At 42.0% G+C, this 24,654-nt stretch overlaps 2 protein-coding genes across 2 annotated transcripts in view; both read left to right on the top strand.

The window, feature by feature from the left end:
• Window positions 1-9,578, top strand: part of ctsc (cathepsin C) — a 31,844-nt gene extending 22,266 nt beyond the window's left edge. The window contains exons 7-8 of the mRNA XM_080732343.1: window positions 5,298-5,530; window positions 6,247-9,578. Of these exons, the coding sequence (XP_080588469.1) occupies window positions 5,298-5,530; window positions 6,247-6,513 (500 nt within the window). The 3' untranslated portion in view covers window positions 6,514-9,578. The remainder of the gene's footprint in view (window positions 1-5,297; window positions 5,531-6,246) is intronic.
• Window positions 9,579-19,510: 9,932 nt separating this feature from the next.
• The window catches only part of rab38a (RAB38a, member RAS oncogene family), a gene marked incomplete at both ends in the record, with an annotated part of 29,984 nt that continues 24,840 nt past the window's right edge, over window positions 19,511-24,654 (top strand). The window contains one exon of the mRNA XM_080732122.1: window positions 19,511-19,709. Within this exon, the coding sequence (XP_080588248.1) occupies window positions 19,511-19,709 (199 nt within the window). The remainder of the gene's footprint in view (window positions 19,710-24,654) is intronic.

The following is a 24,654-nucleotide window of genomic DNA, read 5'->3' as shown; positions in this document are numbered from 1 at the left end:
TCTAAAGTCATGCCATCAACATGTGGATCTGTCCCATTTCCCATATTCCCTCCTGATTGGCTACGATTGCCTTCTAGAGTTTGGGTATGCAACCTGACGGTCGCTTATCTCCCATTTAGGGAGTCTTGCTGGTTATTTTATGGATTTTTTTTTTAAATAATAGACTAAACCGAATAGTCTGATTTAACCAATTAACGGACCTCTTCACCCATGTTCAACCATAGCTTCACATAATTGGTCCTCACCAATGCTCATGGTAAAAGTGTACCATTACGTTCTACTCAATCTGTGTCTCAGAGGAGGGCTGTGGACACTTCGGAAACACACCTACAGTACCAGTGACATTATCTGTTGTTGTAGTTTTTATTTTCCCTGTATCTTTTTCCGCGATTATTTTTCATGCAGTGTCAATTGAAAAATCATGAAAACTTGTGCAAATCTTTGAATATCTCATTTTTAAAGTGAACATTTGTAACTCAAATATTTGCTTCTGGGGGGTCCATGATACAACATATTTTGAGACGGGAGTCGGCGGCCAAATACATATAATTCTAGGGGTCCTTGACATGAAAGACTTTGAGAACCACCGACGTAGAAACGTGTTTTTTAAAAAACCTTAGGATTACAAGACACTTATAGAATCGGGTCAAGATCGGATCAAAATTCAAATGTTCACGATTTTTCAAAAATGGCAGATCTACAAGCTTACAGCACGGCACTCGGTGCCACACTGTAGATCTGCTATTTTTAATAGTTAAAGCATAAAATAATAATACGCAATAATGAGTACCCGGTCTAAATGGATTAACACGAGAACAATAGCTTCCATTGTAGCAACTTTCCAGGAATGCTTGCACTTTCTATGAGCTTGGACAGAAATGGTACCATATTTTAATGAGCATATAGTGAGGACCAATTACATTCACCTGTTTGATTCCCATTGCTGCATATTCCTCAGAACACAGCTGATTTTAATTACAGAGCTACTCCGTTTTGAATCTCATTCAAGATGACGTCCAAACTATGTATTACTCATTGTAAACTTAAAGAGCACAACAATGTATCTGTAAACATTATAGGTTAGAATAATAAGCAACTTGGTAACAAACATTCTGTACGAGAGGCAGCTGGTCGTGTATCTCTGCCTTGCTACTGAGGGCTACAAACAAAACATTAAGCATCACATGACTCTGATTTTACGTCCCATCGCCTGAAGGGCTGGTCCCTTCTGATTGGTTCAGAAACACACAGGCTTGCGTTTCAGGCTGAAACTTCCAAAATATTACTTGACGTCATCTGGTTCTGTACCAACCGGGGTCTGTTTTTTTTGTAGTTTCAACAACAACACAACAGCCACCTCTGTGATCCAACAAGTGAGCGCTGTTGTGTTGACGTTGGCTGGCGTGTGATGGTGGCAAAGCCGCTCACTTCAAAGGCTAGTATGCACGGCACGCTTTCCCCAAGACATGGCCCATATCTGTGGGGCTGGTTCGGATAGAGATCTCCATGTATGGGCATGAAAGGGATTGTATGTTGTGATGTCATGGGAACCACTCTAACAGAATCCGTGTTATACCCATGTATGGAGATGCCTGATGCCATCAATATTAAAGGATTAGTTCACCCCCAAAATGACTTTTTTTTTCTCCTATTGATTATTCAGGCCATGGAGACTTGAGTTCAATAATATTTGTAGTTTTTTGTCGCTTTCCTAAAACAATGATTTGTTTTCAATAAATGTACCCACCCCCATTGACTCCGGATGGGGACCCACATGCATTCGGGTCCCCATCTGGAATCAATGGGGGTAAACATACTATAATCAATTTTCTGTCTTAGGAATGCGACAAATCCAAAAAATAATTATTGAACTCAAGTCTCCATGGCATGACTAATTAGTAGAAAAAGTCATTTTGGGGGTGAACTACTCCTTTAAGCCCATATCTAACAGGATTTCATGTGGGAATGCCCATATATGGAGGAAGACGGCCCATATCACATTTTGGTGACCGCATCATAGCCATTTTTGAGTGGAAATGATATTGAATGAGCACTCCTGCTAGAATCCTCATTGCACTCATTGCACTCTCTGGTATCCAACACCAATATAGACCCATTCTGTTTGAACTTAGAAAGCTCTGTGGGGTTATCTGGGGGAGTTTCTGAGAATATCCATGACGTAAAACGTGTGTCCTTACGAGTCTCCTCTGCCACGGCTCGGAGTCATGACTGTCACTGCTCTGCTAGAGAACACAGGAACCACTGTCCTTACTTACAGGGGCGTCACAAGGGGGGGAAAGTGGGACTGAGTTACCAGGGCCCAAGGTGGAGGGGCCTTAATTATTTTATACTTTTAGCTATTGAAAAATAGCAGATATACAAGCTTGCAGCGCGGCACCGAGTGCCGCGCTGCAAGCTTGTAGATCTGCCATTTTTTTTAAACGTCGTGAAAATGTGTGCAAATCTTTGTAACTCAAATTGTGCTTCTGGGGGGTTCCTGACTTCCTGGAACTAAATATTTTGAGATGGGGGTCCGTGGCCAAATACATATCATTTTGGGGGTCCGACCTTCACATGAAAAAAGTTTGAGCACCATTGACATATGAGAAACAAGTAGTCGCCAGCACTCAAGGAATCTCCTTTTTACATGATTTTATTTACCTCAATGGACAGAGTGTAGTCAACGGACGCGTTTCGACCCTGTAGTCTTCTTCAGCGTTGTATGTCAATTGACATTGACATAGAAACATAGGTTTTTCAAAAAAAACCTTAGAAGGATTTGAAATATTCAAAGACTTTTCACGTTTTTTTTTTCTTCAAAAATAGCAGATCTACAAGCTCGCAGCGCGGCACTCGGTGCCACGCTGTGAGCTTGTATATCTGCTATTTTTCAATAGTTAAAGCACAAAATGTGAGTGAATCCTTGTACCCAGGGCCCAGACTTTGGTGTGACACCTCTGATTACTTAATCAGCCCTGTTTAGCACTAAACCCCCAGTGTTTCTCAGGCCACTCAGTGATTGCCGTTTTAAATGATCTCCACCGTGACTTATTGTCATTCTGAACCGTGCTGCAATAAGGTGACCTTTTATGAATGACCTCACAGTCAGACTAGACATGGATATTTGACAATTAAATGATGTACTGCATGGCCGCTCTGCGGGCGTGTTGGACATCAACTAATTACACGCCCCATCTCTGAATCTGTTCACGCTCTTATGTCCGAGGATGAAAAGTTACCATCATTTGGATTCCATTATGGTCGAGCATGTCTTTCTCTAGGCTTACACTAGAGCAGGGCTTTTCAAGGTGGGTGACGGGGCACCCTGGGGTGCCGTGGCGGCAGTCCAGGGGTGCCACTTAAAAACATATTTAGTATAATAAAAAAAAAATCACGATTTTGTAACCCATTTTCACCCAGTGCCAATTGCCTATGTAATCCTGGACTCGGAGACAACGGACAAACCTCATGCTTCCTTCAATGCATGGATAGTCCAAGTTGTTTCTTTTCACCTGACGGGGGATTTCCCTGGGATGGACGTAGCACGTGGAAGGAACACGTTATTCCAACCAGTTCCTTTCCCCTCCATCAGGTGCCCCGGCTGGCCAGGGGGAGGCATTATTGAGACCAGGATTACTGCATGTTTTTGTGAGGGTATATACCCTAGGAGACACGGGGAGAACATGCAAACTCCACACAGAAAGGCCCTATTGCCAACCCCACCTAGGGTGTGACCGCTGATGATGCGGACGGAGAAACGCGCCCCCAGCACCCACAGCGTCCCCCGGTGGGAATCGAACCCAGGACCTTCTAGCTGTGATGCGAATCGCTAACCACTCCGTCACCGTGCCCCCTAGTATCATTTTAAACTTGAAGTACCTGTACAAAGTTGTTTTCAGTCCTAACCAAAATGGCTATTATCTCAACGTTTTGATCCCAACATAATCGCAATAGAATGCATCAATTTTTACAGCAAGGGTTCATATTTTAGATGTAATTAGAGAAAAGAAAAAGTGAGTGTTAAAATGTTTTCATTTGCGTCATTCTATTGTTTTATCGTGTTTACCGTGCTATAATATGGGGCATGCGTACGCATGGGGGCATGCATACAAGTGGCTAAATATGTCTTTTTAGACACAATAAGCCAGCAGTTTCTTTATTGCTATTTACAGTAACACTGCTGGCCCCCATAAGTCACATTGTATCTTGGGAATGGGCGGCATAGCTCAGGGGTAGATAAACCGTTATTAGAGCACGAAGGGTTCCCGAAGGGTTCCCAGTTCGAATCCGGGCTCCTCCTGAGTTAATGTCGAAGAGTCCTTGAGCAAGACTCTGAACCCCTAATTGCTCCCGGTGAGCAGGTTGGTGCCTTGCATGGTTTCCTCTGCCATCGGTGTATGAATGTGTGCGTGAATGGGTGAATGGGTGAATGTAATGCACAATCTATGTATAGCGCCTTGGATAAAAGCGCTATATAAATGCACCATATGTACCATATATATGTACTCTTGTGGATATGCTACTTTTGATGCTGTAATTTGATGAAACACAGCGTTAATTTAAGAAGAAAAAAAAAACGCAATTATTTGACATAATCGCGATTATTTTTTCATAATCGTTTCCATGTTGAACATTTTTCATATATATATTTTTTTTAAAGGAGCTATAGTCAACTTTTTCTTGAAAAACGGATGCAAAAATAAAAATAATGTTTCGAAAATATTTTATAAAAAATAAGCTTCATACATGTGTTTCTATTCAAAAATGACCACAAAAAGCGTAAAATAATAAATTAATCATTTTGGCTATTGTCGGGCCGACACTTTGTTTACATCCTAGTCTAACACTATCAAAGAATGGACTAGGATGTAAACAAAGTGTCAGCCCGACAATGGCCAAAATGATTATTTTATTATTTTACGCTTTTTGTGGTAATTTTTTAATAGAAACACATGTATCAATGTTATTTTTTAAGTATTAAGTTGTCAAATATATCAGTAATTTCATTGTATAATCAGGTTATATGTCATATCTGCCATGTGCAACTTCAAAGCCTAAAAGCCAAATAGAAATGTAATTATCAACGACAAAAAACACAATTAAATTGTTAATCACAATTATTTGAGTGACAATTAATTGTCATCTAAAATGTCATAATCGTGACAGCCCTAATGATGTAGTTTGATCAAATACAGCGTTAATTTAAGAAGTAAAATAAAAAATCATAGGTTTTCTGCCCGATTGTCAAATCTCACGTGTCAAATCCCCCTTCCCTCTCTCTCTCTCCATCCGTTCAGGTTGTGATGGCGGTTTCCCCTACCTGATCGGCAAGTACATCCAGGACTTTGGCATCGTGGACGAGCAGTGCTTCCCGTACATCGGGAAGGACTCGCCGTGCGGCGTCCAGCGGACCTGCGGGCGCCACTATGCGGCGGAGTACGGCTACGTGGGCGGGTTCTACGGAGGCTGCAGCGAGGCGGCCATGCTCCTGGAGCTGGTGAAGAACGGACCCATGGCCGTGGCCTTTATGGTCGGTAACGGGGACGGCAGAAAGCTCTTAAGTCCATATTTATTATTTTTTCATAAATCAATACGCTACTTCAACGTTTTCAGGCCAAGGACCCCTTAGTTGAGGAAGAGATGAAGCAGGGACCCCCACAACCTGTTCATAGATTCCATATTGTTTCATCGTTTGACAGCACAATCATCAATGTATTTTGGAATTATGTCAATTTGTGTTTTCAGATACGTATTTAACCACTTGAACTGTCAATACATAACTTGACATTTATATTAACCACTTGAACCCTAGCGTCCATATTCGGACACTTGAAAGCCAAAAATAGCCGCTCTACAAGGTTGTGAGCTTGTAGATCGGCTATTTCCGGCAAATAGGTTTGGTTGAGCGGAAAAAAGAGCAGACTAAGTACAGAGTGAATTATTAGGCCTAAGTATAATTGACGGTTCAAGTGGTTAAATATCTGAAAACACATTGACATGATTCCAAAATACACTGATGATTGTGCTGTCAAACAATGAAGATATATGGAATCTACGAAAAGGTTGTGGGGGTCCCTGCTTCATCTCTCTCTCAAATAAGAGGTGGCCTGAAAACGTTGAAGACCCCTGCCATAGAGGTTCATGTCGTGCACCGAAAATAGGCTATCTGCAAGCTTAGAACGCTTTGCAGCTCTTTTTTATCTAGCATGTTTTTGGTTATTGGTTTGAATCCCTGTGTGTGTGCAGGTGTACCCGGACTTCATGCACTACAAGGAGGGCATCTACCACCACACGGGCCTGAGCGACCCCTTCAACCCCTTCGAGCTGACCAACCACGCCGTGCTGCTGGTGGGCTACGGCCGCTGCCACATGACGGGCCAGAAGTACTGGATCATCAAGAACAGCTGGGGCACGGGATGGGGCGAGGGCGGCTTCTTCCGCATCCGCCGCGGCAGCGACGAGTGCAGCGTGGAGAGCATCGCCGTGGCCGCCAGACCCATCCCGCGACTGTAGATTGTAGCCAATGAGACGGGACGGAGAGGCCAGGAGGGGTGGTGGGCGGCTTAGGGGAGTAGTTCCACCTCCTCTCAAAATGACACCAGTTAACTCATCCAACGAAGCCTTGAATCCATGGAGTTTTTTCTTTTCTTTTTTTTTGTCACATTTCTAACTGAAGAATCCAAGTGAATATTTGAAAAGAGGGGTCCACGTTTAAAAAAAAAAAGCTTAACTATGTTTTGTTTTTGTTTGTTTTTTAAGTATTTTACTGCCATTTTAAGGATTACATTTAAGGATTTAAACTGCCATCAAAGTAGCTTACCTTTGCGATTTTATAGAAAAAATATCCATCCGTTATTTCCAACCGCAATCTCAGTCAAGTCAGGCGTATCTCTCATGGAGTTGTGGAAAAAAAAGAAAGTCGACCGGGCGCAGCCGTTCCAATGAACGAGGCTGAAATTTGTCCCTCGGTTGCACCAGTATGTTAGAGCATAGAAATAGAGAAACTAGATCCAGGCATAGAAACCGACCAGAAAAGGGATTCCGCCGCCATTATTGTTTATGTGTGCTCAAGATTTTGAGAGTGGCGTTACTGGTGCTGTAGCTGCTGCAGACACCAGCGCCACCCCACATCTGCTCAGGCAGGCTCTGCCGGGGGAAAGAACAAGCATTCATTCAGATAAACAAGCCTTCGTTCGGCGGTAAAAGAGTTAATGAAAGATCTGTTAAAATCTTTTTTTATATAGTTTTGCCGTTGTTAAACCGTGGACCCATTCATTCATCAAATTCATCCATCAATTCATCATCGTTTTTGGATTCTTCATGTGACAAAAACAATGAATTCAAGGCTTCATGGTGTGAGTCATGTCGAAGCACTGCTTTAAAATACCACAGTAGATCTCCTCTGTTCTGCCTCCACGGTTTTGTCAAGAGTTTTTCCGTTGCCTTTCCAGGGGAGCTTGTTAAGTTAATGGTCTGTTTACCCGTCTTGGAAGGCATCCAGAATATTTGTCAAAAGATTTCACACAAATTGGTCCTGTGAAAAGCACAGACTGCAGGGCTTTTTAATTACCTGGCAGTTTTATTTTAAATCTCTTTCTGGGAGGTCATTCTTCTCGAGAGTGACAATGAAAATGTACAGTTGATTATGAATTGCCTTTAACCACTTAAACCAGGGGTCTTCAACAGGGGGTCCGGGACCCCCTAGCGTTATTACAGGGGGTCCTTCAAATCTTTGTGTGATAGATACTTTTTTCTCCTTTTTTATATTAACCACTTGAACCCTAACTTCCATATTCTGAGAACTTTAGATGTAGAGAGCTTTGGTGTAGAGGGGAAAAAAGAGCAGACTAAATACAGAGTGAAAGGTCAAGTTTATTAAGTATTGACGGTTCAAGTGGTTAAATATCTGATAACACAAATTGACATGAATCCAAAATACACTGATGATTGTGCTGTCAAACTATATGAAATCTGGGGGTCCCTGTTTCATCTCTCTGTCAGCTAAGGGGTCCTTGGCCTGAAAAGGTTGAAGATCCCTGCTCTACACCAAAAACTTGTAGATTGTCTATTTTCGCCAAACATTTGACAGAGAATAAGGACGCTAGGATTCAACTGGTTAAACGGGAAAATATCCATGTTTTCTTTCCGGTAATCCATGATCAACTGAAGCTAGGAACTGTTGATTCAGTCTCCGACATATCGCCAATCAATGAACATCAGGTTTAGTTTTATAGTTTATATCTGTAGAAATGTTAATACTTGTTCAGCCAAATCGCAGTTGAATATGAATTCTTTTAAATGTCTTGTCTATAAAATGAAAGCTGACAATTTTCTTTTTTTGCTGGCCTAAGAACTCAAACGCCTAGTGCAGTGGTTCTCAAAGTGGGGCCTGGGGTCCCCTGAGGGATCCTTGAGGTGGTCCCAGGAGGGCCCCGGGTAAATTGAGTAAATATAGAATCAAGATCCGTTTAACCACTTCAAAACTATACACATCTATTTTAAAATAGCAGGTCTACTAGCTTCAGCTTGTAGTTATTATTATTATTTTTTAATGGGGACATTTTTTAAATCATTTTAACAACACAATTCTTGTACTGGGGCTCCCTGGCAGAAAATATTTTCAGATGGGGGGGGGGGGGTCCCCGGTCAAATACATTTTAACCTCGGGGTCCTTGACACAAGGGAGTTTGAGGACCACTGGCCTAGTGGCTCTGATGGCACCAAACGTTTACCTCAGCTGCAAACAAGTAGTTTACAAGTTGGAGACTTAAGGGATGAAAAAATATTGTGAGGGAAGGAGGAATACATCACGTGTGATGTAAAATCGTGTCAAGTCATTATAACAACTATCAACCCTGAAGTGTGAGGGACGTCATAAAAGAACCAAACTCATGAAGTATGCGTTTTACGCTGCCCTCATATCACCTGATGACGAATGACTGTTATGTTGACAACTCTAGAAGTGGAGTTGGTATGAGAACAGAGTATCTCGTCCGTTTGCCTGGCTGAACTCGATATAGCTGTTGCTCTTGTTTAAATTGCTGTTATGGCTGACTTGATTTTAAATGGAAATAGATTTTTTTTGTTTTTCTATTTCTTCAATCACAAAAGATGTATGCTGTACTTCTTGAAAAGGGAATCGTGACTGAGGCGAGGTGGCTTGAGTCCAATGTATTCTAAAATGGAATTGATCAAAGATGCGTGCTGTTATTTGATTCTGCCAAGTAGAAAAGGACTGCTTGTGGGGTGGAATATCTGTCTCAGGTAAACACACAAGGGAAAATGTTTTTGAGTCATAGCTGCTGTTGTCACTTTGTTTTTAGATCTTTCACAACTGCCATAATTCCTCCTGGGACTTGGGAGTGGAATAGGAGGCTTTATAAAAAGGAAAAGTGTTATTTTTATGTGAAAAGGGATTTTTAACCGATTCTAGTGCCTTTTATTTGTCTGCTTCCCTTTTTATTTCAATGTCAGGACTAGTTTCATAAATGGCATTTCTTCATGATTTGCACTTGTGTGTTTTGCACGTCTGTTTTTATAATTTCAGATAAATAAAAGGACGCAGTGGCAGTACTAAATGTTGTATTTTGGCTGGTATTTTAGGTGTCCTTGAGCAAGACACTGAACCACAAACTGCTCCTGATGATCAGGTTGGTTTCTTCTGCTGTCGGTGTGTGAATATAATGTAGGGCTGTCACAATTATTATATAATCGTCTAATCGCAATTATTTGACAATCACAATCATGTCAATCGTTTACATGTTGAAATGTTCATATTTTCAAACCTTTTCAAAAACAGTGGAAATAGCCGATCTACAAGCTCACAACGCGGCGTCCGATGCGACGCGTTGTGAGCTTGTACATTGGCTATTTCCACTCTCAGTGTTCTTTTTTAAGTATACATTTGTCAAATATGTCAGAAATTTCTTTGTTTATTTAGGTTATGTCATATCTGCCATGTGCAATTTCAAAGCCTGCAAGCCAAACAGAAATGTAATTGTCAACGACGGAAACACAATTAAATCGTTAATCGCAATTATTTGATTGACAATTGTCATGTAAAATGTCATAATCGTGACCGCCCTAGTAATGCACAAAGCTCTGGCTAAAGGCGCTATTTAACATCCTACCATTTTATTGGGATTATGCATTTTGAAGTCTTTCCAAAAATGATCTCTTAGAAAGAATAGAAACCGTATGTTTGGCAGCAAACAAAGGTTCAATTTGTGCATACCATTGTTTGTGGAAGGACTATTTTCCCTACTCGTCGTCCAACAAATGATATGGCTTAAAACTTGTGTTCATTCATCATGACGTCTGTGTGTGACTTGTGTTGATCCATTGTCCGTCCCTGTGTGAATGTGTTTCATAAAACTGTTGGTTGTTAATATCCATGGTCAGGGACGTGCTGGCCATTGGGAAAAGCGGGACAACTCCCGAACGGCCGGTTCATTCCCGGCCGGTCCAGGCCGGCCATTAGGAAAAATTTAAAAATATTTTGGGGGCTGGGCGGCCAACAAAGTAAATCGTCACTGTCGGGCAGAAACCTCGTATCTCCAAGTTTCAAATTGAATTTTATTATTCGCAAAGCCCTGCTTCATACAAGGCTGTTGCACAAAAGTAGTGAAAACAGCAGATCTACAAGCACACAACGCCTCGCGGCGCGAGGCGTTGTGTGCTTGTAGATCGGCTGTTTTCACTAGTTTAAATCATTTTTAAAATGATACATATAAAACAAACGGTTTTGGACATACAAGGTTTCCACCCGACAATGACGAAATATAACTCATGTAATTGGCCCACTGGCTTGTCACTTGTCATGATCTGAAATGGCAAAGTAGCAGCAGCGCTATAGAGAGAGATCTCTCTATAGCGCGCAATGAGGGCCTCTGCAACTCTTTTTCCCGGGCTGAATCAGGGGCCCAGCACGTCCCTGTTCATGGTATTTGGATAGTGCTGCTTATCTGCTGCATCAAGGGCTTTAACCCAGACATGTGACTGCTCTGGACAGGGGCGTGCAGAGAATGTTAGAGAGGCAGGGGCTGACATTTCTAAAAGGGCCTTTTGGTGAAAATATTGAAAATAGCAGACCTCCAAGCTCAGAACGAGCACTGAAGTCTGTGAGCTTGGAGGTTGGCTATTTTCAGTACTTGATACCACACTAAACCAAGCATAAAAAAGGCAATACTGGAGATGTGGCGTACGGCAAGGATTTCTACACAGTTGAGGGCAATCTTTCAACATAAGATGACACAAGTTCAGGAGAGTTTGGAAAAGGCAATTCTCTTGAATGCTGCCTTCAGGTATGGCATGGAAAGAGGGCATTTGTATTTCTTTCACCATAAAATTGCATTCATGGTCTGGAGAGGGCACTTTGTTTTACAGACAGATAAAAGGGCAGGGGCTCAAGCCCACTTTGCTGTGTTTGTGCATGTGCCTGGCTCTGAGTCTGGACAACAGTGGATATCATTTGCTGTTTGTGCGGATCTTTGCCTGTTTTTACTTTTTTGTAAATTGATGCCCTTCTTTTACATTTTGTAAAGTGAGGATTGGATTGGTGTGGTGTAATAGTAAGGGAAAGTTAGCCGAGTATTAAACCAATCTGGGAACTAAATCTAAATCAATATCTTTCTTCACAAATGTGTTCATAAAGGTGTCTACTATCACCTCTGAACTTTCTCAATCACAACTCCCTTCGGTATCCCGAGGGCCTGGGATTAAATGGTTGGGATGGATTCAGCAGCCCAAAACACACCCCATATGCTCATATTGGCCATTTCTTCATTTTATCCCCTTTGATCCCAGGCCCAGGTATCCCGATACCCCCAACTTTGATTGGCTCCCACAAAGTTCCCCAAGGGAGTTGTGTTTGAGAAAGTTCAGAGGTGATAGTAGACACCTTTATGAACACATTTGTGAAGAAAGATATTGATTTAGATTTAGTTCCCAGATTGGTTTAATACTCGGCTAACTTTCCCTTACTATAAGTTTGTCTGTGGGTTTTATAAGCATCCAAACCAATCAAAAGGCATCAACAAGAGCTTGTAACTAAACAATAACTACGATGGAATACATATGGTTTTGCTTTTTTTCCCATTTCCAGAAAAGTAACAGTTTTGGATATGGGCTACAAAGTTCCCACCCGACAGCAACGCTACTGTTGAGTCATAATGTTAATGTTGTCACGTTGCTCATGACTGCCACAGTTCCTCCAATGGGACTCTGGGAATTGGCGTCTCCTGGGAGAGTATCAGAAGGAAGTGTCCGGATAATTTTGTGAAGGGATTCAAGGGAATTAAACGTGTGACCTCTGTGAGCTTCGAACCATTTGCAGCTGTGGAAATTGTGGTCAACATTTGTTTGACTTTAGTAAAAAGCCTTTTACTTACTCTGTAAGTACTTAGGCTACTTTACTTTCTCTTAAGTAAAGTAAAAGGTCTGTATTCAAAATCAAATTCAAAATATGCCAAAAGTACCAAGAACCGCTAGCAGACACAAAGGAGACTCTTTGTGTCTCCTACGTAAGTACTCGAGTACAGAAGTTGGGTAAATGTAGGCAGGGGAGGCAGGGGTGTCACACCAAATTCTCGGCCCTGGGTACTTTTACTATTGAAACATAGCAGATATATAAGCTCACATCGGGGCACCGAGTGCAGCGCTGTGAGCTTGTAGATCTGCTATTTTTGAAAAATCTTGAAAATGTGTGCAAGTCTTTGAATATTTCAAATCCTTCTTCTGTTTCTATGTCATTTTATGTATTTGGTCGCGGACCCCCATCTCAAAACATTTAGTTCCAGGGACCCCCCAGAAGCAACATGTTCGCTTAAAAAATACATACTGTATATTACAAAGATTTGCACACATTTTCACAACTTTTCAAAAATAGCAGATCTATAAGCTCACAGCTGTGAGCTTGTATATCTGCTCTTTTTCAATAGCTAAAGTATAAGAGGGGAAACGAGGTGAGAACGCAGAATGGCTGCTATAGGGTTAAAAGCCCTTGAAGTGGAGTTAAGAAGCACTGCAGAAATACCATGTAAAATGAAGCCATGGACTATTAATATTCATAATGATCATTACGGGGGTGGTACTTAAAGTCAAACAATTACCCACAGATCATGTCCCAAACTGACGCTTTTCAGGATTCAAATTCAAAAATGGCAAAAGTGGCAGATATGCCTACTTTTGATGAACAAGCTAATGTAGTTTTTGACAGCTTTACTTATACAGTACTTTGCAGATTTAGATTACTATAAAACAACATATGAACCATGCTTATTTTATGTTAATAAGGCTAATCGAAAATAGCAGATCTACAAGTGAGCTTGTAGATTTGCTATTTTCAAAAGATTTTGACACATTTCGAAATCTTATGGAAAAAGTGTCCGCCTAGGCTACATTTACTTTTGGTTTTGATTTGCATATAAATTGGGGTCTCAGAGATGGAAATACCATTAAATGGGGATTTTTGAAGAATCTATTAGAAGATTAGTTTGCATAGGAAAAAGCTTTGGAAGCCAATATTAGCCAATTAGGATGGAATATGAAATATCAGACCGATCGGACTGATCACATGACTATAGAGATACTGTGTACTGATTTGCATGATTGTTGGAGAAAATCTGATGGAGTAATAGCAAAGAATGTGTTTTACACAAGTTGTCCTCCTGGTGGCGCTATAAAAGGCAAATGTGAAAAATGCAGGGCAAAGGTTTATCCTTAGCCTAGTCTAGGGAGTGCACATACAAAGTTTTCCACTTATTGGTGGAGTTAAAGCTATACTGTGTAAGTTGCTCAACTAGTGGTCAGTAGCAGTAGAGCAAACCGCGGTCGCGTCTGCTTTTTTCGGGCATTCAGACCACCGCGTCCGCCTCGCCTCGCCGAGACCTATCCATAGAGGTCTTTCGTGTCCCTCTACGAGCCTCGGTTGGGGAGTTGCATGCTAGACTCCTAGCCCAGTGTAAACACTGCAGTGTACTTCCTGAAGAGCTCAGCAGTGTATGATCTGGGCTTTGATTGGCCGGTAGGGAGACACGTGTACAGAATGATGCATATGACATAATTTTGCCGGGAAAAACAGCCCCGGTCACGGCCACCAGGGCTCAGTAGAACACATATAAAGAAAAGGCTTTGGGAGCTGAAATTAACAGAGTGGGGGTTCGCTTAAAAAATACATACTGTATATTACAAAGATTTGCACACATTTTCACAACTTTTCAAAAATAGCAGATATATAAGCTCGCAGCTGTGAGCTTGTATATCTGCTCTTTTTCAATAGCTAAAGCTCGCCGCTCTCATTTCTGACAAAGGTGAAGTGGCTACCCATCTTAACAAAACCTTTACCACCACAGCCCGTTCACTGGTCGAAAGACTGGTCGCCCCATCTGGGCGGTATGGTGTAAAATTTGTTAAAAAATTCTACAAAAAACTGGGCGTCAGAAAAGACAGCTTTAAACTTTCCACAGTGACAACTGATGAGGTGTTTAAAAAAATTGAGCGCCCTACCTCAACACAAGGCCACTGGCCTTGATAAAATCCCAGCTAGATGTCTCAGAGATTCAGCCGCCACCATTGCTCCAATCATTACACACATAATTAACCTTTCCATCGAACAGGGTCATGTCCCTCAGGACTTCAAACTAGCAAAAGTAACCCCCCTGCACAAAAAAGGTAGCAAACTAGACCCTGGAAACTACCGCCCTGTTTCCATTCTTAGCTCCATATCCAAAGTCATGGAGAAAATAGTCTACGAACAGATTGCAAGATATCTCGATGAGAATAATCTGATTTACGAGTTCCAATCTGGATTCAGAAAATCCCATTCCACTGACACATGCCTTCTCTATTTGACTGACCAAATCAAACGCGAAGCGGACCAGGGCAAATATAGCGGCATGGTCATGATGGACCTCCAGAAGGCATTTGACACCGTGGATCATGCTATTCTGATTGAGAAACTAAAAGCCATCGGTCTTGACAGCGCAGCAGTGAGCTGGATGCAATCTTACCTGGTGGGGAGGGAACAGGTGGTGGAGATTAACGGTACCCTGTCCCCCCCCCTCCCAGTAAGCTGTGGTGTTCCTCAAGGTAGCATACTGGGACCTCTGTTGTTCCTAATATACGTGAACGACATGGCATCTGCTTGCGACTGCAACCTGTTCCTGTTCGCGGATGACTCGGCTCTCCTAGTCTCGGGCAAGGACCACTTGCAGGTTGAAAAGACACTTAACTCTGAACTGAGTAAGATCTGCATGGCTTAACGACAACAAATTGTCAATTCACCTGGGAAAAACCATCCTCTTTGGATCAAATCATAACCTCAAAAAGGTAGATGACTTCACAATCAAAGTGGGTGACAAGGTCATAACACGAAAAAACGAAATCTCTTATACTTAGGATGTATCCTTGAAGCTAATCTTTCCAGCGAAAAGATGACTTCTAAAGTAATAAAAAAAATCAACCAACGAACTCGTTTCCTACAGAGGATCGCCCCAATGGTCAACTTCAACACACTGAAGACCATAGCTGGTGCAATAATCCAGCCCCTCTTTGACTACGGAGTCCACGTATGGTATCGTGACGCCCCACAAGCCCTAAAAACTAAACTCCAAACAGCCCAAAATAAACTAATTAGGGTCCTGCTTAACCTTCCCTATCAGACTCACCTCACCGCTACTCACCAGTTAAAAGTGGGGTGGCTCAGAGTAGATGACAGAGTACAGCAACTTGCAATGGGCCTGGTGTACAAGATACACTACACCACTATGATACCCAAATACCTGTCAAAATACTTTATAAACGTTAAGGATGTCCATAATTACAACACCAGAGGCAGTGCCACAGATCACGTTCAACCCAGAGTCAACTCAAAGAAAGGGTCAAACTCGTTCTTCTGCTATACCACAAAAATGTGGAATGCCTTACCGAAGGCCATAAAGGAGTGTGGATCACTAGCATCCTTTAAAATTGCCCTGAAAAACCACTTACAGGCAGCAGCCGTTCGCAACTGGTAAAAACCTAGCCCAACCCTCCCCTCCCCTGCCCCTTCCTTGTATATACTTACTGTTTGTTTAGACTTACTGTTTTCTTTTTTTTTCCCTTTTCTTTATATCTACTGCATAGTACTGTGTTCTATTTGTCTGTCATTCAATGTTATATGAGATACTTAAATGGTTTCCTGTTGAAATAAGCTTAGTCTTTTCATGGATCTCCTTTTAGTAGACCTTGTACCAGTGAACTGTACCGTCATGAATCTGTACATTTTCCTATGCAAACTTCTAATAAAGCCTTCAATCAATCAATCAATAAGAGGGGAAACGAGGTGAGAACGCAGAAGGGCTGCTATAGGGTTAAAAGCCCTTGAAGTGGAGTTAAGAAGCACTGCAGAAATACCATGTAAAATGAAGCCATTTTCATGGACTATTAATATTCATAATGATCATTACGGGGGTGGTACTTAAAGTCAAACAATTACCCACAGATCATGTCCCAAACTGACACTTTTCAGGATTCAAATTCAAAAATGGCAAGAGTGGCAGATATGCCTACTTTTGATGAACAAGCAAGGTGCTAATGTAGTTTTTGACAGCTTTACTTATGCAGCACTTTGCAGATTTAGATTACTATAAAACAACATATGAACCATGCTTATTTTATGTTAAAGTGATCCCTGGCTAATACGACAAATATGCCTTAATACATTATAATTGTCCTCTATAACTACAATGTAAAATTAAAAACATTTCAAATATTTTATTTCTTCTAGAAATAGCTAATCTTTCAGTCAATAGGGGAAATGCCTGTCGCAAGTTGATGATGTCATAAATGTTATGTGTGGTCTAATTTATGGCATGCATGTTCAAAACTAGACCAGGTCACCTGGACGTGCCAGACCCGCAATGAAAACTAGTATGGCACTGAACTAACACATGAACACACAGGATTTTATAGTCTCAGCAACAAAGCGTAGTGAGCTTGTAGATCGGCTGTTTTCACTAGTATGGCACTGAACTAACACATGAACACACAGGATTGTATAGGCTGAGCAGCTGGAAATGTTTGTGAGCTGGGCTGAGGAATTTATAGTGTCAGCAGCTCGTCAGCCAACTCAACTCAGCTGGGTAACTAGCCCTTACCCGTTCAAAGATATGAGCTCTGAAATGATGTGCAGTGTGTGGGTTATGGGGTGTGCACTGTGCACACAGTATATGAGGGATGGAAAGTAACTTTAACTGGTGCTTACATGATAATATGTAGGAGCATCAATGTAAGAAATACCCGTTTCGTTTAATGGCTACAGAGATACTGTGTACCGATCTGCATGATTTTTGGACAACATCTGTAACAGGGCCAGACAACCCCCCCCCCCCCCCCGTCTGCGCGCGCACACGCACGCACGCACGCACGCAGGCACGCACACACACACACACACACACACACAGCTGGTTAAACATGTTGCCTCATGCTAGATGCAGAATAGATAAGCCTCATGCTAGATGCAGAATAGATAGTAGATACACCATAAAAATGCTAATATACGGCATACAATTTGTGAAAGTGACAAACGGGCTTCACAGTTATGTTAGGTGTGTTCATATGCTAATGGTGATGCGATTTCAGATCAATTGCTCCAGCCACTGAGGAGAAACGCTGTGACAGACTCACTCACTCAGACAGACACTCAGACAGACAGACATTTGGCAAATTATATGTTTGATGACATCATCATCAACTTGCGACAGGCATTTCCCCTATTGAGTGAAAGATTAGCTATTTCTAGAAGAAATCAAATATTTAAGGTGTTTTTAATTTCACATTGTAGTTATAGAGGACAATTATAATGTAATAATAAGGCATATTTGTCGTATTAGTCAGGGATCACTTTAAGGCTAATCGAAAATAGCAGATCTACAAGTGAGCTTGTAGATCTGCTATTTTCAAAAGATTTTGACACATTTCGAAATCTTATGGAAAAAGTGAGTCCGCCTAGGCTACATTTACTTTTGGTTTTGATTTGCATATAAATTGGGGTCTCAGAGATGGAAATACCATTAAATGGGGATTTTTGAAGAATCTATTAAAATTAGATTAGTTTGCATTGGAAGCCAATATTAGCCAATTAGGATGGAATATGAAATATCAGACCGATCGGACTGATCACATGACTGTAGAGATACTGTGTACTGATTTGCATGATTGCTGGAGAAAATCTGATGGAGTAATAGCAAAGAATGTGTTTTACACATGTTGTCCTCCTGGTGGCGCTATAAAAGGCAAATGTGAAAAATGCAGGGCAAAGGTTTATCCTTAGCCTCTAGGGAGTGCACATACAAAGTTCTCCACTTATTGGTGGAGTTAAAGGTAATAACACAAATTGCCCTGTTATAGCGCCACCATGAGACCAGCTGATTTGAGAAATTTGAAGTGGCATTTCTTCCTCGGCCTAGTGGGAACGTGCGCTCCCAATTTCACGAAGATTTCATGCTGTGTTCATGATTTGAGGCATTTTGTTCAAAACGGAGCAATCCTGCAAACTTTGGAAGCCGATTGTAGCCAATCAGGATGGAATATGGAAAATCGGACAGATCCATGTTGATCACATGACTGCAGAGATACTGTCTACCGATTTGTAGGATTTGTGGACAAAATCTCTAAGAGTAGTGTACAGAAATGTGTTTTGCAAACATCGGCCTCATGGTGGCGCTAGAACAGGGCCATTTGACAAATGTGGGGCAGAGGTTCTGAATTGGCATCCAGGGAGTGTGTGTGCTCATTTTGGCAGCGACCGACCGGGCCAACGGCGCCGGAGATTAGCTGGTAACAACTGGATGGACGCACGCACGCACGGACGGACGGACAGGGGCGAAAACATACTCTCCCCCATGCCTTCGGCTGGTGGAGACAATAATAAAGTGAAATAGGAGATATGTAGGCCTACAAAGGAAAGGGGGAGGTATGTCAAACTGGGGTTGAAATTATAGCCGTAGACTACAAATCTAAGAAAGGGGGAGGTATGTCAAACGGGGTTGAAATTATAGCCGTAGACTACAAATCCTCTCTTATGTGGGGGTCCCTGGCATGACTTTTGAAATGGGGTGGTCCGCGGGCTAATAAGTGTGGGGGTTCTTGACATGACACAGTTTGAGAACTACACTACTGGGTTAAGGGGGGAAATAAATAGACCGTAGTGCTTCCCTCTCTCCTCTGCGCACTGCGCGCAAAGTCACAAGTTCCACAAAGTGCACGTCTTCTGCACACGACTTATTTTCTTCGCTCGCTCTCCATACTTCCTTCTCTCCGTGCAGGGCAGGGCAGGGCGTACAGTCACACTACAGTAGCCCACCCACCGCTTCCCTCTGCGGGCGAGACAGCCTCCAAAACCTCGCTCTTTTCTCTCTCTGCTTTTCTCCAGGCTGCTGCCTCCTCCTCGCATCATCCATCCATAACTTTTCACAACAAACGGGGGCATTAATGCTCATCCGTGGCCCTCATCTGTCATCCATCGGTCAGCATGCAGAACAGCCACAAGGAGCATCTGTATAAGATCCTGGTGATCGGGGACCTCGGGGTGGGGAAGACCAGCATCATCAAGCGCTACGTGCACCACAACTTCAGCCCCAACTACCGCGCCACCATCGGGGTGGACTTCGCTCTCAAGGTGCTCAACTGGGACCAGACCACCGTGCGACTGCAGCTATGGGACATCGCAGGTGAAAGCTTTTTGTTGTTGTTGTTGTTATTTTATAATAACGGATCATCCACCACAAGCGATATTTCTATTTATTTATTTTTAGCCTACTTTCTGTAGTAGGCCAGTGGTTCCCAAACTTTTCAGGTCGGCAAAAGAGAGGTTTTAAGAGACCCAAACTAGTGAAAATAGCCGATCTACAAGCTCACAACATTTTTTTTTAATTCATGGAATTTCTTAGATTTCTCTTTGATTTCTTCATGAAATATGAAATTTTGGGGCGAAAAAAGTCATTAATTCATGAACATTTTAGCTTTTTTGTAAATAATAATATTTTGAAAATATGTAGGAAACCAAAAAATTAAAGGAGTAGTTCACCCCCAAAATGACTTTTTCTTCTATTGATTACTCATGACATGCCATGGAGACTTGAGTTCAATAATATTGTTTTCTATTTGTCGCATTCCTTAAGACTTTTATTACAATAAATGTACCCCCATTGATTCCGGATCCGGAATCAATGGGGGTACATTTACTATAATACAATTTTTGTCTTAGGAATGCGAAGAATAGATAACAAAACATATTATTGAACTCAAGTCTCCATGGCATGGCATGAGTAATCAATAGAAAAAAATGACATTTTGGGGGTGAACTACTCCTTTAAAAGACCCACAAAAAATTGTCTGCGACCCACAAATGGGTCCTGACCCACTGTTTGGGAACCAGTGCTGTTGGCTATGGAGTACTGACTTTTTTCGGAAAGTGAAGTAGCCTAAGTCTGTATATTGCAGCAATGTGAGGTTTCACTGGTTAAATATTAAAACTAGCAGCCAGGGACATGCTGGGCCCCTGATTCAGCCCTGGAAAAAGAGTTGGAGAGGCCCTCATTGCGCGCTATAAAGAGAGATCTCTCTCCAACTCAAAGATTTGCCATTTCAGATCCTGACAAGTGACAAGCCAGTGGGCCAATTACTGTACATAATTTATATGATGTCGTTGTCGGGTGGAAACCTTGTATGTCCAAAACCATTTGTTTTGTATTTATCATTTTAAAAATTATTTAAACTAGTGAAAACAGCCGATCTACAAGCACACAGCGCCTCGTGTGCTTGTAGATCGGCTGTTTTCACTACTTTTGTGCAACGGCCTTGTATGATGAAGTAGGGCTTTACTTTGCGAAAATTCATACAAATTTGAAACTTCGAGGTTTCTGCCCGACAGTGACGATTTACTTTGTTGGCCGCCCAGTCCCCAAAATGAAACGAAGGCCGACATTTTATTTAAAATTTTTCCTAATGGCCGGCTTGGACCGGCCGGGAATGAACCGGCCGTTCGGGAGTTGTCCCGCTTTTCCCAATGGCCAGCACGTCCCTGGCATTGCCTGTAATGTTTCTCTCTCCAAGAGGAAACCACGGGTCACACATTTGAAGCAGCTGACCTGTAAAGTGTTCATTCTTAAGTTCAAACCTGACATAACCATGCTTATCATAACCAATCGATGTCATAGAGAGCATACGGTTCGCACACCTTTTAGTTTCAAGGAAGGAACCCCCTCTGAGTGTACAACTGGTCCATTTGGAACCCTGATGGTCCCTGAACTCCACTTTCTTTGAGGACCACTAATTTGATAAAGCAGAAATACTTTAAAAGGAGAAAACAAACTTGACAGCTCCAGATCTAAAGTCATGTGGTCAGTGATGGAAAGCAACTTAACCAGTAAGACTCCCTAATCGGGAGATAAGTGACCGCCAGGTCATAGGTATACACAAATAGGCCGCTTTGCGTGATTTTAGGGCAAAATCTGTAGGAGCAGTATCCAAAAATGTGTTTTGCAAAAATCGGTCTGATGGTGGCGCTAAATGGGACAGATCCATGTTGATGACATGACTGTAGAGATACTGTGTGTGTACCGCTTTGCGTGATTTTAGGGTAAAATCTGTAGGAGCAGTGTCCAAAAATGTGTTTTACAAGAATCAGCCTCATGGTGGCGCTAGAAGAGGGCCATGTGAGAAATGAGTGGGGGACTAACCAACCGACAGTGGAGGTTTTGATAGTAACTGCGACCTGGCGGTCGCAATAAACGTTTACCCGAGTATAGCCTAGGCTACTCAAGTACAAGTCCGAGGTAGGCCTTCTGTGTGTGTGTGTGTGTGTGTGTGTGTGTGTGTGTGTGTGTGTGTGCGTGTGTGTGTGTGTGTGTGTGTGTGTGTGTGTGTGTGTGTGTGTGTGTGTGTGTGTGTGTGTGTGTGTGTGTGTGAGTGAGTGAGAGGGAGAAACACTTGGCAGGACAGTAGGCTAAGTATAACACAGCTGCAGCTAATCATAATTAATAATGGGTGTGATAGATATGTGCAAGCGTACAGTATTGACACCAGGGGGAGAGTTCCGCCAATTTAAAATGAGCCCAATACGGAACTAAAACTTCCTATGATTGGCCGCTAGTTGCGCTGTTTTCCCCCTGGGCGTTTGCAAAAAGAATTGTTCTCCATTGGATCCATTAATTTTCCCCTTTCGTGTTCTAACCTTAATTAACATTTTCATGAATACTTTATGGTTCCTAACGCTAGTTAAAAATTGCCTTTCAATCACGATGATATGCGTTTTGTGAAAATAAGGTCCCATTTATGTTAAAAATCGATGATAAAGTTGCGGGGGGCGTGGCCAACTAAACTAATACCAGCCGGCTGTGTTCTTCTTCGTGTGCTGTATTTCCGGAGGCTCCGACCACATTCTCCCATGTATCCCTGCGGTTGCACGTGACCGTTGGCAGCCAATAGCCTCCTCTGTTTGCATTTCAATCTATGATGGCAACACCCATGCCAAGGACCCATATTGTGTCATTTGCGCTGCATAGAAACCAATGTCTTCGCTTTGTCCATATCTTTTATACAGTCTATGATTGACACACCTTAATTTAACACACTCATAATCATCATTAATGTGATTAGTTGCAGCTGTGTTGCTTACGTCACTATGTAGCCTACTATAAGGTCAGTGTTATGCAGTCTGCCATGTTTTTTAGCTGTTGTTTTGTTTTGTTTTTTACCCGGATGGTGAAACAAACTACAAAATCTACCTAGGGATTTATCACTCTTTATCACTCTCCCTTTAATGTAGCTGTACCACTTGCATTCATTATGTCATGGTGGAAAGTAACCAAGTACATTCACTCTACTGTACATAATACAGTTTAGCTATACCTTTACTTTGAGTATATTTCCATGTTTCAATACTTTACTTGTAATCCAATATCTCATAGGCAAATGCACATTGACGGTTTAGGTTCCAAATTACTTTGTAGATTTAGATTATACACTGTATAGGTTATATACTGTAAATCCTGTATGATCAAATGTCTACAGGTGCTTTGCTTTCTTCCTTGCTTGGCACTCAGCATCAAGGATTGGATAGGGGTATGTACCTGTGATATATTCATTTCAATTCAATCTGTATTAGCAAGTACAAATACAAGATACAAGGAATAAACAATAAAGAAACACGACAGGCATATACAAATCCATATAACAAATGTTAAATAAATAGTACATAACTTAACCCACAGGCAATACACACAGGCACTTTAGCCAGTGCACCCTTAGTCTGGATGCATATCATGAACTGCTCATTATGGGGCTGGAGAGCACCACAACGATGCTGTTAGTAGATGCATCCAGCCATTGCATGAACTTGAAGCCCCTATCATAGTCCGAGGTGAAGAGGCTATCACCTCGCCGCGGTGTAGTTTTCTAGTTATCACCTAGGCTTTGTTATACATCTTTAGGTGATGGCTAGAAAACTACACCGCGGTGAAGTGATGGCTCTTCACCTTGGACTATGATAGAGGCTTTAGTCCTCACTCCAGCAGTGACAAACATCAGACTAGCACTGCCCCCTCTGTTTTTTAAGGAGTATTCTCATTGCATAATTTTAGCTCTGCTGTCGGGCCGGAACCTCCTAACTACAACATGTTAATTTTCGGGAAAATCTGCTCAAGTGGAGTTAGGAGGTTTTGACCGAAGGGCTTTTTACTACTTTCCATTGGTTCTATATTATTTTAACCAACACACAGATGTAAAGGGTGTTCAATAGCACTGATTCATGCCAAAAAATCTAAAACCGCAAAAATGAAGTTAAGAGGTTTTGGCCAGACAGTGACATATATGCTACTACTTGCATACATAATAGTGGCATGTGACATGTTCAGTGGGGGGTGTACTTGTACAGTCAAACCGCCTCACGCTATACAACAGGAGCTAGGCTCCAGGCCTGTGGACCACGTGGCTGGGCAAGGCTACTTATGCCCACTCGACTGCCCATCCTGGGTAGTGTGTGGGTGGGCATGGGTAGAGCGTGGGTGGGCATGGGTAGCGTGTGGGTGGGCCTGGGTAGCACGTGGGTGGGCCCCTATGTGAGACAATAGGCCCAGGGTCTTAATCCGTCCTAAGATCCTCCTCCACTTACAGTACAAAATACCCAAACATCCAACTGTCCCTCCAGCACTAAAGAGCCCTTGGTCACAAACTATCATCACTGCCAGGTGTAAACCTGGGTATGTCAAACACTGTTACAACTAACTGTTACAGTGCTGGTCAGGAAATGGATACAAGAACCTATGGTTCAAGGTTCAAGGTTGTACTTTATTGTTATGTCTTTTGTACAGGTACATAAGAGTAAAAATTGTTTTGTTTTGGCATCCTTCAGACAACGCAGGGGTATAGCTAAAATAACAGCAAACAATGTGTAATAACAGCAAACCACATCTAAAAAAATTATATTAAGAAGAAGAAGACAGAAAGATGAGAAAAGAAAGAGAGTGCAAAAGGCAAAAGAACAACGAGAAAAGAAAAGAGCATCCTCAAATGTACATGTGCATAACGTTTGGCATATTCTATTATGCCAACAGCATATTTTTCCAGTAGTTGCTACTGTACTGTACAGGTTAGTATATTCAACTTCACAGTATA

The sequence above is a fragment of the Nannobrachium achirus genome, assembly GCF_963921795.1.
Source record: "Nannobrachium achirus genome assembly, chromosome: 8".
In the NCBI taxonomy this organism is placed as follows: domain Eukaryota; kingdom Metazoa; phylum Chordata; class Actinopteri; order Myctophiformes; family Myctophidae; genus Nannobrachium; species Nannobrachium achirus.
Note: the sequence above shows the minus strand (reverse complement) of the source record. Positions and strands in the feature narration are given on the sequence as shown.